We start from the raw sequence: 20519 nt of genomic DNA, 5'->3' as shown, positions 1-20519 counted from the left end.
CTCGGAACGAAATGGCAGAGATGATACCTATTTCTTTACTACCCACAAGAGGCTAAACACAAAGGGGACAAATAAGGACAGACAAACGGATTAAGTTGATTACATCGACTCCAGTGCATAACTGGTATTTAATTTATCGACCCCGAGAGGATGAAAGGCAAAGTCGACCTCGGCGGAATTTGAACTCAGAACGTAACGGCATATTTGTTCAATAACAAATGAACACAAAGACAAAAGATTAAGTGGCTGCAAGGGAAGTAATCATTCGAGGATTATAATTTTGATTATCTCCCTTTATGTTGTATGCTTTGCTAATCAGTGGCCAGTTTGATATATTAAATATGCATACAATTATGAGAGATGAAAAGGGATTGTCTTTTAGGGAGAACTGGGGGCTTGTTGATTACATTGGGTAACCCTTAAGGGTTGATGCTACTGTAGCTTGTAGCCCCACAAAGACATCTCCTCCAGCTGGCTATTGACACACTTTCTGTGCCCTTTGCAAATACTCATAGGGCACAGAAAGTGTGTCAATAGCCAGCTGGAGGAGATGTCTTCCTGGGGCTACAAGCTACAGTAGCATCAACCCTTAAGGGTTAGCCACATTTAAGTGGCAAATATACTTCACGATGTCGTGCAGCTACTTTTTATAACTCGCTCAGAGATTTATTATTGATATATATATATATATATATATATATCACCATCATCATCATCATTTAGCGTCCGCTGTCCATGCTAGCATGGGTTGGACGGTTCAACTGGGGTCTGGGAAGCCAGAAGGCTGCACCAGGCCCAGTCTGATCTGGCAATGTTTCTATGGCTGGATGCCCTTCCTAACGCCAACCACTCCGTGAGTGTATATATATATATACATACATATATATATATATATATATACCCCCCCCCACACACACACACACATGCATACAATGGGCTTCTTTCTGTTTCCATGTACTAAATCTATTTTCAAGGCTTTGGTAAGCCTGAGACTATGATAGAAGAAATTTGCCCAAGGTGCCACGCAGTGGGACTGAACCTGGAGGCATGTGGTTGGGAAGTAAACTTCTTACCATGCAGCCACAGCTTCTCATTGTGCTTCTAAATGCCTGTTCTTTGGTTTTTGTTTTGTTTTATGTATGTTGTTGTTGTGGATATATTTGTAATTGTTGTTGTTCTTCTTCTTGTCTTCCACCAGACTTAAAGAATTCCTCCCCAAAGAATATATCAAAATAAAAGGGATTGAAAAGAAGATATTTCAGGTGAGTGGACCATTCTCGTTTGTTATACACACACTATGTAGTAAAACACACAAAGAATAAGCGAAACACAGACACGCGACTGAGTTGGAAACTGGACGAAGCCCATCGTATGTGTATGTTTGTGGTGTGTGTCTGACCTCCACCATTGTTTGACAACCGGTGTTGGTGTGTTTACATCCCCGTAACCTAGCAGCTCAGCAATAGAGAGCAACGAATAAGTACCAGGCCTTAGAAATATGTAGTGGGGTCAATTTTTTTTTACTAAAAATTCTTGAAGGTGGTGCCCCAGCATGGCCACAGTCTCATGACTGAACCACGTAAATGAATAAAGCAATATATCCACATATGTACACACACGCACACTGCCTACATAATGATGTCGTTTGTGTCTGTTGGTAACAGAGCAGCAATTGTGGAGACTTACAATGAAGAGGATAGTGATAAGTGAGGTACTAGTGAATATGTGGGGGAGGGATTGAGGACGGTGGGGGTGGGGGCAGGGGGTCTGGGTTAGTGTGGCAAGAGCAATAGGAAGTGTGTGTGTGTGTGTGATGGGCGGAGGAATACAAACTCTGTCTGTTTCTGTAAGAAGACAAACATGGTTATCTCTCAACACTTATTCTCTGTCTCCTTCGATATTTCTGTAGATTGGTCTTTCAGAATAATGTATACATCTACATACATTCACAAAGACATGTGTGTGCGAGAGAGAGACACAGACATACAGTCTTTGTTAAAGTATGTGTGTATGTATGTATGTATATATGACACATACATATTCTTCAAGGAATATGTGTATGTATATATATATGTATATTCTTTGTTAATGAATGTATGGATGTATATATATATATTTGTATATACCTGTATGTATATATGCATGTGTGTGTATATGACTGACAGACAGATATACACTTTCTTAATGTATTTTTGCGTGCATATATATTTGTATAAGTATGTATATATCTGAATATAAGTGTGTGTCTGTATATATGAGAGAGGCATACACATTCTTTGTTAATGTATTTGTGTGTGTGTGTGTGTATATATATATATTTGTATAAGTATGTATATATGACAGACATATACAGTCTTTGTTAAAATGTATGTCTGTATATTTCTATATATAATTATGTATATATATATATATATGTGTGTGTGTGCTCACACTCATTCACACATATTATATACATATATATGTATATATATTCAGACATATTATATACATATATGCACACCATTTCATTACAGACTCGTTATTTATTGGAGCTATCGTTACCATCAAGAACGACCTAATTGTTTGGCTTAATTTCTCTGCATTCTTCTGTCTTTCATTAAATTCCGTTCACCCAGCATCTTTTGCCATCATCACGGTCAGGTCATCGTCATTTTAACATTCACCTTTTGTTCTTCCATGGGTGTCTTCTACAATAGCCCTGGCTTCACCAAATCTTTTTGCGAACACATTTGGTAGCCGGGGACTTTAAGAAGACCATCACACACGTGTATGTATATGTGTATATGTGTGTGTGTGTGTGTGAGAGGTGAATTTCCAATTTCGAAATTAAGAAATGTCTGTCTTGAAAAGTTAGGCACGTGAATGGCTGTGTGGTAAGAAGCTTGTTTTCTGACCACACGGTTCCAGGTTCAGTCCCACTGTACTTTGACACCTTGAGTAAAGTGTCTTTTACTATGGCCTCAGGCTAACCAAAGCCTTGTGAGTGGATTTGGTAGGCAGAAACTGAAAAGAAGCCCGTTGCATGTCTATATATATATATATATATATATTCATACACATACACACATTTATGTGTGTGGGTGTTTGTCCCCACTACCTTCAGTTGACAACTGATGTTGGTATGTTTACGTCCCCCATAACTTAGCAGTTCGGCAAAAGAGACCAATAGAATAAATACTAAACTTACAACAAATAAGTCCTGGGACAAGTGCGTGTGTGTGTGTGTATATCTATATGTGAGTGTGTATGTATGTGTATATATATATGTAAGTGTGTATGTATGTGTATATATCTGTGTGTGTGTATATATGTGTATATCTATATATATGTGTGTGTATGTGTATAAAGTGGGCACATTAGATAATGTATTCCTACATGTATTATATCTAAGCACAAGATGGGATGGTCATGGCTGGAATGCTTTTGATCATAGGTTTCCTGGATCAAGACCGACCTGAGATTAAACAAGGAAAGAAGGACACATTAGATGATGTAGTCCTAGGTAGATTATGCCTGAATAAAATGTGGGATGTTCCTGGCCGAAACACAGATGGTTTGATGGACCAGGACTGACCTGTGGTTAAACAACAACAACAACAGCAGCAGCTGTTTTAAAGAAGGAACTAGCGACAGACAGACAGACAAGCGCCTATAGAAAAAGTTCCCTACCCCGGGGCTCCTTGGTGTGGCACCACTCAACTTCCTGAACGGCTCCAAAGAACAATTAGTTTACTATTTAGTACTCCTCCACCACCACCACCACCACCAACATCCTCACACCCCTCTATTCCTCCTCCTCCCCTTCCTCTTCTTGCTGCATACTAGTGAGAACAGAGACATCTGTAATGCTGCTACTACTACTAGCTCCATTTGTGCTGCTACCAACCCCATCATCATCATCATCATCATCATCATCACTATCTCAGCACCACCAGAGCTCACTAAGGAGACAGCTAGATGGTAATCGGACTTGGTAGAAATAGCAGCCAAATCTGCCTTGAACCACCTCTCTCCCTTTCTCTTTCTCTCTCTAACGTATATATATATATATATATATTCTTTTATTCTTTTACTTGTTTGTCATTTGACTGTGGCCATGATGAAGCACTGCCTTTAGTCGAGGAAATCGACCCAGGACTTAGTCTTTGTAAGCCTAGTACTTATTCTATCAGTCTCCTTTTGCCAAGCAGCTAAGTTATGGGGACGTAAACACACCAGCATCGGTTGTCAAGCGATGGTGTAGGGGGCAAACACAGACACACAAATATATGCATATATATATATATATATACCCATGCTAGCATGGAGAACGGACGTTAAATGATGATGATATATATATATATATATAGGCTTCTTTTAGTTTCCGTCTGCCAAATTCAGCCACAAGACTTTGGTTGGCCCAAGGCTATAATGCAAAACACTTGCCCAAGTTACCACAGAGTGGGATTGATCCCAGAACCATGTGGTTGGGAAGCAAGCTTCTTACCACACAACTATACATATACACACACATAAATATACATATATACATTTCTCTCACTCTCTCTCAAATACACACTTTCTCTGTCCTGGACACACAGACAGACCATGCACACACAGACAGACCATGCACACACACACACATGCTTAAATGGTACAAAAGATCCTATTTGCTCAACCATAATAAACGGAGGCTGTGTTCCTCGATGCCCCCCCCCCACCGACCCTCGCACAAAGCCGTCTTTCAAGAGGTTCCCCAGTGCGAAAGTCATCATCTGACAGCACAAAGAACGTCTCAGAAATCTTAAGTCTTCACCCAAGACTTCGAACCGAATTCCTCGACAATTTCCCATTGAAAGGACCCACCCTGTACCCACACCCACCTGGCAGGTGCATGTATTGAGTACTCTCATCATCGTATTTCTTGTGCATTAACACAGCTCTATGTGTGTGTGTGTGTATATATAAGAATGCATTATGTGTGAGTATATGTATGCATATATGTGTGTGTGTCTATAAGTATGCATATGTGTGTGTACACATTTGTATATGAATGTGTATATATGTAATTGTGTATATATATGTGTATATATATATGTGTATATGTATGTACATATCTGTGTGCAAATATATATATATATCCGTGTGTGTGTTTGTGTGTGTCCCTCTAGCATTGCTTGACAACCGATGCTGGTGTGTTTACGTCCCCGTCACTTAGCAGTTCGGCAAAAGAGACCGATAGAATAAGTACTGGGCTTACAAAGAATAAGTCCCGGGGTTGAGTTGCTCGATTAAAGGCGGTGCTCCAGCATGGCCGCAGTCAAATGACTGAAACAAGTAAAAGAGTAAAGAGTATATATACATACATACACACACACACACACACACACACGTGTGAGTGTGTGTATGTAGTGTAAGAAGAATAAGTTATAATTTGAGGGAGTTTTAGCTGTTATTTCTAGCAGCCTTAGTGACTATGCACAGCCTCTCTTGTTGTGATAGTACTGGTGGTGGTGGTGAGAAGCCGATGCATTGAGTGGGTGGACTGAGCAATGAAAATGCCGACACCACACCCTGCCAGTATTGCATACCACCCTCTGTATGTCCCAGCCCCCTACACCCGACCCTCCTATGGTGGGGGGTGATGGGGGTCTCCTTTAACAGTGGAGTTATTGTCTTGATGTGAACACACACACACGCACACATACAAACACACACACACACGCACATACAAACACACACACACACGCACACACATACAAACACACACACACACGCACATACAAACACACGTAAACGCATGTAGAAATATATACCAGCACTTGCATATGCACACACACACACTCCAACACACACACACACACACACGTATGCATGCACAAACACGCATGCCCACGCACTCTTGATGGTCCACATACACATATTTAACATGTAAACACATCCATTCACATATATATATATATACACATTATACACACCAAATTCTACACTCTTCAAAAAATAATCACTCCTGCAGAAAAGAATTACTCCATGTGTGTGTGTGTGTGTGTGTATATGTATATACATGCATATATGTATTTGTGTGTATATATATATATGGGGGTGGGGTATGAACATAAGGAACATAGCTACTGTGTTTATTATTCTGGGTATATAACTCACTTTTAGCACAGTGTGTATATACATGTATATAATGGAGGAGTGTGTATGTGTGTGTGTGTGGTGTGTGTGAAATATAATGGGTGTGTGTATGAATCAGAGATAGGGATAGCCATGCATGTATAAGAGATTGGTGATATATATGTATATATATATATATATATACACACATACACACACACACACAGATATATATATATACACACATCTATATACATATATATGTACGTATATATATATAAGTATCAAAGATGGGGGTTGTATATATGCGTGTGTATAAGGGGTAGAGGTGCATTTGTATGTATAAGAAATAAGGGTGTGTGTTACATGAGATAGGGGTATATCTACAAGATTTAGGAGTGTATGTATGTGTATATGCAGAAGTAGTGTGTGGATGGATGTATATATGGATGTAGAAGTGCTTGGATGGATGGATATGATGATGATGATATATATATATATGTATGTGTATGTATATATATATATATGTATGTATGCATGTATGTATATATGTATGTATGCATGTATGTATATATGTATGTATGCATGTATGTATATATGTATGCATGTATATATGAATGTATATATGTACGTATGTATATATGTATGTGTATGTATGTATGTACGTACGTATGTATGCATATATATATGTATGTATATATGTATATATATATGTATGTGTATATATATATATATATATATATATATGTATGTATATATGTATGTATGTATTTATTTATATTAGTGTGTGTGTGTGTGTGTGAAGAATGCCCCCCCCCCCACCACCACTTTATTTCGGTGTATCTGTGGTTGGTAGAGGTCTGCATGCCTTCTGTCTGTCTGTCTGTCTTTCTCTGAATAAGAACGAGCGAGAGGTATCGGCTTTCTTCTTCTTACATTCATTCAGATGCTTGGGAAGACCCCCACCCCACCCAAGCCCTTCTCCTTCACTGCCATTTCTGTTAGTATTTTAGTAGTAGTAGCAGCAGCAGTAGTAGTAGTAGGCCCTTTCAAGATTCCATTCCATTCCTCTTCGTAATCTTCTGTTCCTCAGTCTGCGAAATGGAACTGACAAAAAAGGGCCATTTGTAGTCACTCGTTCTGCTAGAAATAGTAGCCAAGACTCCCTCGTTATTCAATTGTTTAATTATTTCAATTCTTCGTTTGCATATAATTATAATTACCGTTTGCCATTGTCATCATATTCCTTCTTCATCTTCTTCTTCTTGTTGCTGTTTTCCAGGAACACAAAACTCAGAATGGTTTATTGGATGTTGAAGCCAAAGTGAAATATACGCAATGCTGCCGAAATCTCAAGACGTATGGAATCACATTCTTCTTAGTCAAGGTGAGTCTCTTCGTCTCAGATCCACAATTTCTCAATATAAATCCCATTTTGAGGGAATTGGTAAATAGATTGGTGCTAACATGGCTGTGTGGTAAGACACTTGCTTCACATCCATGTGGTTTTAAGTTCGGTGCCATTGCATGGCACATTGGGCAAGTGTCTTCTAATATAGCCTTGTGACTGGATTTGGTAGATGGAAACTGAAAGAAGCCCATCATGGCATCATCATTTAATATCTGTTTTCCATGCTGGCATGGGTTGGACGGTATGACATGAGCTGCCCAGGCTCTATATCTGTTGTGGCATGGTTTCTGCTGCTGGATGCCTTTCCTAACATGCCAACCACTTTATAGAATGTGTTGGGTGCTTTTACAGAGCACTGGCAGATTTGCTTTTTACGTGGCACCAGCACCCACGAGCCTGGGGGTGAGGGTCTTTCTGTTCAACTGAAATTCTTGAAATGATGTCCCAGTCTAATGACTAAAACAAGGCAAAGTCGAAAGATCAAAATCAAAAAATTAAATCCATAATAATTAGTCTCAGCTCGTTAAATTCTCCCAAATTTATTACTTGTAGTAAACATAATTAGCTCAAACAACCAAGAGCAACATGTTTAGAATAAAAGCAAAACAGCATAAATTGCATTTTTAGTCTGGTTTTTCTTCAACAGCTGTTTCATCCAGATAAACATCATTAACTCCACAATTACATAATTAAGATGCATATTGAGTTTATATAATAATTTATTAATGAATTAAATTTATTTATGTTAGTAGCATTAAGTGTTTATTGTTAACATTAGTAGTCTGTTAAATATTAATTATTAATGTAATTAAAAATTAATATCTTATTCTTTGTTTTTTTTTTCAGGAAAAAATGAAAGGAAAAAATAAACTGGTTCCTCGATTACTTGGAATCACCAAAGAAAGTGTTGTCAGAATGGATGAAAAAACTAAAGAAGTACATATTCTTCTTCCTATTATTGATTTTGGTTTCAGGCAGCAAGCTGGCAGAATCGTTAGCATGCCTGGCATGTCTTTACATTCTGAGTTAAAATTCTGCCGGGGTCGATTTTGCCTTTCATTCTGTCAGAGTCAGTGAAATAAGTACCAGTGGAACACTGGGGGGGGTCAATGTAATCGACTATCCCCCTCCCTGCCCTCTCCCTTGATTTCAGACCTTGTGCCTTTAGCAGAAAGGATTATTGTTGACTTGGCTTAGGTATTTCGTCTGCCGTTATGTTCTGAGTTCAAATTCCGCCGAGGTCGACTTTGCCTTTCATCCTTTTGGGGTCGATAAAATAAGTACCAGTTATGCACTGGGGTTGATGTAATCCTTGTGAATGGATTTGGTAGACAGAAACTGAAATTGGTGTTAGGAAGGGCATCCAGCTGTAGAAACACTGCCAGATCAGACCGGAGCCTGGTGCAGCCTCCTGGCTTCCCAGATCCCTGGTCGAACCGTCCAACCCATGCTCGCATGGAAAGCGGACGTTAAACGATGATGATGATGAAACTGAAATATGCCTGTCAGGTGCAGGAGTGGTTGTGTGGTAAGAAGCTTGCTTCCTAACCACATGGTTCTGGGTTCAGTCCCACTGCCTGGCACCTTGGGCAAGTGTTTTCTACAATAGCCTCGGGCCGACCAAAGCCTTGTGAGTGGATTTGGTAGACGGAAACTGAAAGAAGCCCGTCGTATGTGTGTGTGTGTGTTATTCTCTTGTCTTGACAGAAGTTTTAAACAAGCGTCTTTGTCCTTTGTTCTGTGGAAACATGTGTAGCCACCCGCAGATGGTATCACCTTGCTTGGAAATAGGTGGGACATTTGCTGCAACAAATTCCATCTGACCCATGCAAGCATAGAAAAGTGGACCTTAAAACAATGACGTCAATGATACGTAACGCAGTGAAAGAAAAAAAAAATATAATTTAATGTGCAGCGTTTCAAGGGACGTAATTCTGTGAATCATCTCCCTTCCTTTTCTAACCTCTTTGCTTTCACAGACGTCCACGGGTTCGGCCCGGCCCCTTTTATCCACCTTTGATGTGCTTGGCTTTAAATAGATGAGAGACGAGTAAATCTCTTTTTTCTTTTCCTATGACCATCCATACTGAGAGTTTCTAAGAAGCTCTCCTTTTCTTTCAAAGAATCCTGCTCAGAACTTGCAGACCAACATTTGGTAACTTTTGGAAGGAAGTTCTTTCAATGTCTTGGAGATGACAGCTAATCCGGGCATTACTTTTTTGCAAGGTTTTACTCCCAAATTGTGAAACACTGGGGTTCAATGTAACTGACTAGTTCCCCTCCAGCCCCTCAAGTTTCAGGCCTTGTTCCTTCAGTAGAAAGGATTATTATTATTATTATTATTATTATATGTTTGACTTTTGGCTTACATTTGCACAAGTTGGCTCCAAGTCTCACCCAGAGACCTCAAGAGACAACAGGTTGGAAGTTCGTGTTGGTGTTAGGCCTAGGGTGCCATGTATTTGGTTTTGTACTTTGTGTTGTACTAGTGAATGTCTAAAAAAAACATACGAAAATTATGTTTGTTTTAAAACTTGAGATTACATAGAAAGTATTTTGCGTAGGATATGAGCAGTTCCCATGAGCGCTCCCTTTTGAATTTCTGCCATTTTGGGGTTTCCTGGTATCTAAGCTAGGTAGCAATCAGCCCCTTTTGCTATCATTCCCAGGGCACCGATGATAACAGGTATTGTTTTAGTCTTCAGGTTCCACATTTTGCTGACTTCTATTTCAAGATCTTTATATTTGCTCATATTATGTATATGCATATAATCTTTATATTATTATCATTATTATTATATGGTTGACCTTTGCTTTGTATTTGTACAAGTTGGCTCCAAGTCATTTTGGGGTTTCCTGGTCTCTGAGTTAGGTAGCAATCAGCCCCTTTTACTATCATTATTATTTGCTATTATTATTATTATTATTATTAAATGAATGGTTATTTCCCTGAATGAAACATTGAACCTGTATTTCTTTCCCACAGATTATCATGACGTGGCCCCTCACAGCACTAAAGCGATGGGCACCATCCCCGAATAGTTTTACCCTGGTAAGTCTTTTTCTTTGATATTTTTGTGTGTGTCTTATTCCTGCCTCGCTTCATATTTGCCCCTGGATAGGGCACCAGTCCACCATAATGATATTTCATTAACATATTTTTTTCTTTTTTCTTTTTCCTCCTGTTGGCCCCTTTCCCTTGCAGGATTTAGGGGACTATTCTAATGAATATTACTCAGTTCAAACGACGGAGGGGGAGCAAATTTCACAACTCATTTCTGGATATATTGATATTATCATGAGAAAGGTAAGTTTTGTTTTTCCTTTCAACAGCATCATCATCATCATCACCACCATCATTATCACCATCACCACCATCATTATCACCATCACCACCATCATTATCACCATCACCACCATCATTATCATCACCACCATCATCATCATCACTGGACGAAATACTTGACAGTATTTTCAAGCTCCACCTGTCTAACACCCGTGGACATGTTTACAAAGTCAGAAAACAGCACAGCTCCTTCCATGACTTTCGGAAACATTTTTCCACGCTAAGAGTTGCTGAAGCATGGAACAAACTGCTGGCATCAGTTGTTGGTTGTCGGAGCACTGCATCGTTCAAAACTTCCATGACTCCTGAGATTCGCTAACACTACACCTGATTTTCTCCCCTCCATACACATGCAAGCATGTATCTGACTCATACACTGTTCACTTCCCAGACATTTGTACATTACTGCACAAGCTTTATACACACTTTTGACAGGTTGTGGTGCACCTGAGCACTGTGTACAATAATTTCATTATTATTATTATTATTATTTCACCTGTTGCTAAGTTCTGAGTTAAAATTCTACTGAGGTCAACTTTGCCTTTCATCCTTTCGGGGTTGATAAATTAAGTACCAGTTACACACTGGGGTCGATGCAATCGACTAGTCCCCTCCCCTAAATTTCAGTTCTTGTGCCTATAGTAAAAAGGATTATTATTTTTATCATCATTAGGGAAGCAAGCTGGCAGAATCGTTAGCACACTGGACGAAATGCTTAGCAGTATTTCACCCATCGCTGTGTTCTGGGTTCAAATTCTGCTGAGGTCAACATGACCTTTCATCCTTTTGGGGTTGATGAATTAAGTACCAGTGAAACACTGGGGTCGATGTAATCGACTAGACCCTTCCTTCAAAATTTCAGGCTTTGTGCTTATAGTAAAAAGGATTATCATTCTTATAGTGATGGTAAAGAGGACCTTTGTGACCCCTGCAGATGGTTAAAAGCTCTCAGGTTTTAGACAAAGCAATCTGTTAAATGAACCATTAATTGGACCATTAATTAATGATATCAGTATCAATGAAACAGGTTTGCCCTGCATTGAGAGCAAATCCCTGCTAGAGCAGAAAAGGGTGCAAATATATGAAGTGAAACCCCAGATGTATGTTGTCTTTTTTTTTTTTTTTTTAAATTAAAGTCCCTTTCTTCGTCACCTCATCACCTCTCTCGGCAGCATCATTCTATGTACTCTCTATGTTTCTGTTACAGAAAAAGGCTAAAGACCATTTGGGCATCGAAGGTGACGAGGTGTCCTCCATGTACGAAGACAGGGTCACCCCTGCCCAGTAAGTGAAAAATCTTTTTTTTATTTTGAAACTTGCAGTATCGCCCGGCGTTGCTCGGGTTTGTAAGGGAAATAACTATATAAGCATTTTTAGAGAGTTACTTCCCTTATATAACCCGAGCAAAAATCATTAAAAATGCGGGAAAATGATGGTAAATTTTTTTTTAAATCGTAGACTCATCGTAGACGCGTGCTAATACCCAGAAGGGCTCCATATGAATGACGACTATAAGATACCCGCTTTTGGTGAAACTGCACTGCAAAATGTGGGGGTAGTTAAGAATCTAAATCGGAGGAGACAGAGTCTCACACACACAACTTCAATTTTATATATAAAGATGAATTATTATTATCATTAAGGCTAGGAGCTGACAAAATTGTCAGCTGGGAGCTGGCAGGCTCATGGGTGGGGAGCTGACGGAATCGTTAGCACACTGGGCAAAATGCTTAGCAGCATTTTGTCTGTCTTTATGTTCTGAGTTCAAATTCTGCCAAGATCAAGTTTGCCTTTCATCCTTTCGGGGTCGATGAATTAAGGACCAGTGAAACTCTGGGGTCAACGTAATCAACTTGCCCACCCCCACAAAATTTCAGGCTTCGTGCCTTTAGTACGTAGGATTATTATTATTATTATTACTATTATTTTTATTATTATTATTATTATCATTGTTATAATTATTGAGAGAGCAGTACATGGCATCAAAGTGACACTGGGGTACAAATATACGAAGCCCAGTATACCCATCATGACTACCCGTTTGATAAGAGTACACCAGGCACATGCATCACAACCATATGCACGCAACATGGTTACTTCAAATCAAGGTTATCAGCGCATGACCCTGTAGGGTGGGGTGTCCCAGTTAGAATTTTCTTCTGGTCGAGTAATCCATCCCGCTCAAAATGTCCCTGAATAAGGTTTGTTTGAGGATGTTGAAAGAACCACCCATGTTTCCAGAGGTGAATTATTCAAACCCCAAAAAATCCCTCTCAATACATGGCTATGATGCTCCCCCACTACTTCTGCTCATGGTCAGAGATTCACATATCGTCAGCCACCAAGGGACATAATCAACTGGTTAAGGTCAAACAACTGACAAGCAAATCTGTGGTATTGAGCAGAATATTTGCTGTTGCCCAAATTTTTTACCAAAGCTTGCTTATGAACCATATGGTTCCAGGTTCAGTCCCTCTGCGTGGCACCTTGGACAAGTGTATTCTACTATAGCCCTCAGAACTACATTAAGGGTATGTGTGTCTGTGGAGTACTCGACCAGTTGTACATTAATCTTACAAGCAGTCTGTTCTGTTGATCTGATCAACTGGAACCCTCATCTCCAGACGGTGCCAGTTTAGCTACATCCCTGAATGTAGGAGTGGCTGTGTGGTAAGTAGCTTGCTTATGAACCATATGGTTCCGGGTTCAGTCCCACTGCATGGCACCTTGGGCAAGTGTCTTCTACTATAGCCGCGGGCCGACCAAAGCCTTGTGAGTGGATTTGGTAGACGGAAACTGAAAGAAGCCCGTCGTATATATGTATTTATATATATGTTTGTCCCCCCAACATTGCTTCGGCAAAAGAGACCGATAGAATAAGTACTGGGCTTACAAAGAATAAGTCCTGGGGTCGATTTGACTGAAACAAGTAAAAGAGTAAAGAGTAAGAATAATATCTATCTGTAGTCTCTCTCTCTCTCTCTCTCTCACCTGTTTCTCTAACGAATCTCCATATTTTGTTGTTTTTCCTTCCTCAGAGCCTTTATCATTAAACATGTTGATTCTAAAGTCGATCACCCAAGTTCGGGCAACGTAGCTATTCCCGCTGTCATCCGTGATGCTATGCCTGAAGGTGGCACGATTTCTGTCGGCACATTTGGTCGTGCCGAATTTGGTGAAACCTCCAGTCCTATGTTCCCGGGACAAGCTCCAGTTCAGGTGAGCATTTTATTATTATTATTATTATTGTTATTATTATTATCATTATCATATCCTGAAGGATTCAACAGATACATTTACATTAGGTCTGATCAAAAAGTATCAGGATTGTTGCTATTCCAAGAGAGTTAAAATACACAGAGTGAACTCCCTTGGCACAGATTGACCTTGAAGTATGTTGCATATGCACACAAAGTTGTAATGTTCTTGCTTGCTTCTGTGGTTTTTAGCAATGCTTTGAAGTAAAGTGTGTAGAGTGTGGTTGTCTCAAAAAGAAGACCAGGTTTCTGCATGGCAGGGTCTCTATGACTGTGTCAAGGCAGACGAGAACTTTTTGAAAATGGTCGTGATGAATCGCGATGACTTGTGGGTCTATGGCTATGACCCCCAAAGCCAAGGTTCGGTCTTCACTGTGGAAGGGCCTCCAACAAGATTTCAAGACTTTGAGGAGGTCCAAGATTAGGGCTCAGCTATGCAGGATCTCCTTGATTGTGTTGAAGAAGATGAAAAATTTTCAAAAACAGTGGTAACAGGGAACAAATCCTAGGTCTTTGGCTTTGACCCTGAAACCAAGGCAAAAATCAAATCCGACTTGAGAGGAACAAGATTTCAAGACATCGAAGGAACCCAAGAGAATGCAGCAAGGCAGCTGCTTGGTTTCCCCCAAAAAAGGAGTTCCAGAAATGCTTCTGTCAATGGAAACGGGGCTGGATAAAATGTCTGGCTTCAAAAGGAGATTATTAATGAGACCACATCATCATCATCATCATCGTTTAACATCCGCCTTCCATATACATTTTGGCATCATCATCATCATCATTGTTTAATGTCTGCTTTCCATGCTAGCATGGGTTGGACGATTTTGACTGAGGGCTCGTGAACCAGATGGCTGCACCAGGCCCCAATCTTGATCTGGCAGAGTTTCTACAGCTGGATGCCCTTCCTAACGCCAACCACTCCATGAATGTAGTGGGTGCTTTTCACATACAGGGGCCAGTCAGGCGGTACTGGCAACGACCTCGCTCGAATCTTTTTACACATGCCACCGGCACAGGTGCCAGTAAGGCGATGGTAACGATCACGCTCAAAGGGTGCCCTTTTACATGCCACTGGTACGGTAGCCAGTTGGCTGCTCTGGCAACGATCACGCTCGGATGGTGCTCTTGGCACCCTGCTAGCACGAGCACAAGTGCCAGTAAGGCAACTCTGGCAACAATCACACTCGAATGGTGCCCTTTTATGTGCCACTGGCACAGATGCCACTTAGCCGCTCTGTCAACAACCACACTCGTATGGTGCTCTTTTGTTGATAAAGGACACTGGATAAAGTTTGTGACTTCAAAAGGGGACACCTTCAAATGCCGAACTGATCTGGGGTTGCAGTTTTGTCTTTATGGCACCAATTCCGTTACTTTCTCATCTGACTTGTATCTGATCCATCTGCATGTTTTGTACTGATCTGTTAAACTCATTTCTCTATTTCAGAGTCAGAGTGTCCGCGAAGTTATCCTTAGTAAGGCCCAGAAGGCCCTATTAACCACTATTAAGGAGGGGTTGGATAATATTGACTATGCTAGAACTGAGCTTGCGAAAAAAGCTGATTTGCCTGAGCTTGGCTCTGATGCGGTAAGTAATTCCAGAAAGAATTAATTTCAATTTGGCTTCTTTTTTGGGTATTTAACCCTTTAGTATTTAAACCGGCCATATCCGGCCAAAATATTTCATCTGCTTTATGTTCAAACTGACCAGATCCAGGCTCTCACACCTACCCTACAATGTTATTCTACATTAAGTAATTACACCATCAAGATCTTGAAGATATGAGATAATGCATGATTAATTCAAATCAATAAGCATTATGTTTGATAGAATAATCTGAACAGTAAAGGGTTAAGTTGAATCTGTTGGTTTTAGTTCAGTTTTGGGAGCCAGAGATCATTTCCACAGGAGTGTCATCACCAGGGAAATTTAACCCCTTTTAGGCTTTTAAACAGGCCACATCTAACCTAAATCTCTTGTTTTATATTCAAACTGGCCTGATTGGGCCTCTCATACCTACTCTACAATGCCATTTTAAAAAATAATCTCATTATTGAAATCTCAAATCTACAAGATGAATAGATAAGCGTTACATTTGGCAGAGTAACCTGAATGCTAAAGGGTTAAAATAGGGACCACATGAGCTAGTGAGGGAGCTTCTGTATAGTCACTTGATGTTACATAATCTAACAGCCAAATCTCTCCCTCAACAAACTCCCTACAGGTGAGGCTCCATACCTTTGTAATTATAATGTTCGTCCTTCAGGTTCGAAGATGACCATTGACATCATTTGGTGGAATTGCTGCTGTGAGACCGGAGGTGGCTGGTGAGGCCAATCCGGGCAAGGAAGCCCCTCCCACAGGTGGTGCAGAAGTGGGTAGGGGCTGTGCTATTGGTGCAGGTGGCTCTGGCTTTCCACATCTGGCGTTTCTGTTCTGCTGACTGAATCCATCTCTCCTCGGCTGTCTTTGCTCCTGTGGTGATTGCGCTGCGCCAGGATGAGCGGTCGGCAGCAAGTGTCTCCCTTTGTAATTACCTCCACCAAGGAAGGAGGTTATGTTTTCATTGGCATTGGTTTGTCCGTCTGTCTGCAAAATAACTCAAAAAGTTGTGAATGGTATTTGACGAAACTTGCTGGAAAAGTTTGTAATGACACAAGGAACAGATGATGAAATTTTGGTAGTGATCCAGGAATTTTTATGAATTCTTGAAGGATTTTTCATTTGTTATATTTACTTTACACGAAGTATTACAATGTCACGTTCTTTGATCATCTTTTCTTCGTGGTTTATTTTTTTTTTTGTTTTTTCTTATCCGTTTCTTTTCTTTATTCTTCATGTCCTCCAGGCTTCAAAGAAATGGGCTGAGAACGAGTTAGATCTTTCGAAGCAAAAGGTCACCGCGCAGTTGTCAGCTATGGGGGCCGCTACCGCACAACTTGTGAGTCTCACTAATGTCCAGGAAGAGCACGATGCCACAGCACTCGGAGCTGCAATCCATACAATGTGAGTGGTTGTGTTTTGTCCCCTGCCATCTTCACCCCCTTCTGGGACAGCTTCCTTCCCCTTCTCAAATGAAAATATCTGTTTCTTTACTACCCACAAGGGGCTAAACACAGAGGGGACAAACAAGGACAGACAAACGGATTAAGTCGATTATATCGACCCCGGTGTGTAACTGGTACTTAATTTATCGACCCCGAAAGGATGAATGGCAAAGTCGACCTCGGCAGAATTTGAACTCAGAACGTAACAGCAGCCGAAATACCGCTAGGCATTCCGGCCGGCGTGCTAACGATTCTGCCAGCTGCCAGGTCGCCTCAAATGAAAATATCATCATTGGGCCAACTCCAGTTTGAAGCTGTACCTCTTTACAATAGTGTGTGTAAATGTGTATATATATATATATGTTTGTGTGGTTATGTGTGTGCTTGTATAGGTACAGTAATACTTGGTGTTGTAGTGAAATGGTACGCCCCCTCATCATCATTATTGTTTAATGTCCGCTTTCCATGCTGGCATGGGTTGGATGATTTTGGCTGAGGGCTGGCGAACCAGATGGCTGCACCAGGCTTCAATCTTGATCTGGCAGAGTTTCTACAGCTGGATGCCCTTCCTAACGCCAACCACTCCGTGAGTTTAGTGGGTGTTTTTTACGTGCCACCGGCACGGGGGCCAGCCAGGCAGTACTGGCAATGACCTCGCTCGTATCTTTTTACATATGCCACCGGCACAGGTGCCAGTAAGGCGACGCTGGTAATGATCCCATGTGACAAATGGTTCTGCTCAATCTTCAGAACTCAAAACCACAATTCACATCCAGCCATCCAGATACACACACACACACACACACACACACACACACACACTCTCTCTCTCTTACACACACCTTTATTCCAGTGTAAAGAAACTATATTTTTCCTCCATGTTTTAACATTGTCTTCTTTTGTTTTTTCCTTCCCCTGACCACGATGCCATTTTCAGTTCTTCAAACATGAACGAGTTTTCACACGATGTTCGTATGCTGGCCGCACTGCAGGGGGAAGGCAGTGGTAACAAGTTACTGGATGCTGCCAAGCTTCTAGCTGGTGCCTTCTCTGATCTCCTCAATGCAGCGCAACCAGGAACAAGAGGGGTAAGCTCCATTCTTTTTACATTGAATATTGCTTGTCTTAATCTAGCGTTAATCTTGTATAATTGTTTTTTTAATCCAGCTCCATTGGGATTTATCTATTTTAATATATGTGTATATCTGTTTTGCTTTCAGCCGAACCAGAATATAGTGACAGCTGCCCACAAGGTGGGTGATGCTAGCCATGACATTATGAAGGGTGTCGCAGAAGGTGGAGAACTGGACCATTCCTTCCAAGTAAGTCTACAATAACATCATCCATATAAACATTGCTTACACACCTCATGCATGCTGTTAAAATTATTTGTTACTGCTGGCTGTGTCTTCCATGTATGGAGGGAAACATATGGCCATTTGTAACAAATCATTTCAAGTCCATGTTAAAACATTCTTGATGTGAAGCCCCATCTTGAGTTCTTTGAGAATAGCTTCTTGGTCATAACTGGTCTTTCATGTGTGTGTGTGTCTATACATATATATGGATATATAGATGAGTAAGAGAAAATGGAATGAGTAGTATTCCTTATTTCAAATCTCTTTAATTGTTATATTGAAAAAGCACATTTGGCCAAATTTTGACATACGGCAGTTTAACATAATAGCAACAATATATAATATAATTTAACTCGACAGCTGTTTCTGGTAGCTCAGGATTACATAATAATTGTTTATGTTCATAATTAGCAGATGGAATGTGCAAAAAGTTAAGGCTATGCGACCAGCTAGACAGGCTTCCTTCGTCAGGAGAATATATCTATGTACATATATCTATCTATATATATTTATGTAACTGTGTATTTAAACTTTTCTTTGTGTGTGATGCAGGACACTCTATTGGCCTTGGCAAAAGCTGTTGCCAACGCTACGGCAGCACTGGTCCTGAAAGCCAAAGATGTGTCTCGCAAGTGTGAAGACCAGGCTCTTCAGAACAAGGTGATCAATTCGGCGACCCAGTGTGCCCTGGCAACATCTCAACTTGTTGCCTGTGCCAAGGTAACATCTATACACTTTCTCTTTTCCTCTCTCCTCCTTTGTCTCTTTGACTTCTCTCTCTCTCTCTCTCTCTTCTCTCTCTCTCTCTCTCTCTCTCCTCTCTCTCTCTCTCCCTCTCTCTCCTCTCTTCTCTCTCTCCCTCTCTCCCCTCTATTTTTCTCTCCACCCTCTCCAATCTCTCTCTCTCCCCTCTCCCTGTCCCCTTGTCTCCCCTCTCTCCCCATACTCTCTCCCCCCCTGTCTCTCTTTCAAACTTCCACCTTTACAAAGTTTGTTTTACCTTTTTCTTTGTTTTTCTTCTCATACTTTTGTTTATTTCACAACTCATCAACATTGTCATTATCATCATCTTTAACCCTTTTGATACCAACCCACCTGTGACCAACACTCCTGCTTCCTTTTCCAAAGGTGACCTAAATTCCAAGTTAGTTAATGTTCCAAATACCGTTTTAATTACGACAAATTCATTTTACTAAATTCTTTATTTTTGAAATTAAGACAAAAGCAGGATTTTAGCAGAAATATGATTTTAAAAAAAAGGGGGGTGGGTTAACCTGGGATAAATTCTTTTGATACCAATCCACTTAAGACCATCACTTCGTCTTTGCTAGAACTAAAAGATAAATTATCCACATCATCATCGTCATTATTATTATCCTCTGTGCCTCATTGTTCCCACCATGACCACCTCCACATCATCATCACTATCATTGTCATTATCATAACAATCATCATCATCGTCATCACTTTTATTGAGTGCAGCCCCCCCCCCACCGCTTCATCCGTTCCTGCTTTTTCAATTGTTGCTTTTATTTTTTCTTTCAGGTTGTTGCACCAACAATCAGTAACCCAGCCTGCCGCGACCAGTTGTTCGATGCAGCGAAACAAGTTGCAAATTCTGTGGATGGAATCGTTGAGGCTGCAATGGTAAGAATTGGAATTTGGTCTGGAACTCAATGTGTGTGTGTGTGTATAGATATATCTGTAAACATTCCTGCCAGTTATGAAGCAGTTCCAAAAAGGCTAACATCTGGCCGTTGAGCAGGCCAGGAGCTGGTGGTCTTGGTTGTCAGAGGTTATTCGAAACGCATACCTTATGAGAATATTTTCTATGTATTTGGGAATCTATCCCCACAACCATCCCCAGCTACAACGACCTTGGAACATCAAGAATGAAGATGCAGCATCAGTTATTTATTTATTTTTGTTCTGAAGTCTTTTCTGATTAAAACACTGAAAATAAATGGTGATCTACCCTGGATTTACAAATTGTATTTATC

The 20519-nt window shown here is 40.5% G+C and overlaps 1 protein-coding gene across 1 annotated transcript in view; it reads left to right on the top strand.

Moving 5' to 3' along the window:
- The window catches only part of LOC115226299 (talin-2-like), a 309906-nt gene that overhangs the window by 176448 nt on the left and 112939 nt on the right, over positions 1–20519 (top strand). The window contains 13 exon segments of the mRNA XM_036515479.1: positions 1199–1262; positions 7382–7486; positions 8357–8446; positions 10497–10562; positions 10716–10817; positions 12064–12140; positions 13895–14075; positions 15561–15701; positions 16963–17120; positions 18099–18249; positions 18382–18483; positions 19072–19239; positions 20065–20166. Of these exon segments, the coding sequence (XP_036371372.1) occupies positions 1199–1262; positions 7382–7486; positions 8357–8446; positions 10497–10562; positions 10716–10817; positions 12064–12140; positions 13895–14075; positions 15561–15701; positions 16963–17120; positions 18099–18249; positions 18382–18483; positions 19072–19239; positions 20065–20166 (1507 nt within the window).

The sequence above is a fragment of the Octopus sinensis genome, linkage group LG30 (assembly GCF_006345805.1).
Source record: "Octopus sinensis linkage group LG30, ASM634580v1, whole genome shotgun sequence".
NCBI classification, from domain to species: domain Eukaryota; kingdom Metazoa; phylum Mollusca; class Cephalopoda; order Octopoda; family Octopodidae; genus Octopus; species Octopus sinensis.
Note: the sequence above shows the minus strand (reverse complement) of the source record. Positions and strands in the feature narration are given on the sequence as shown.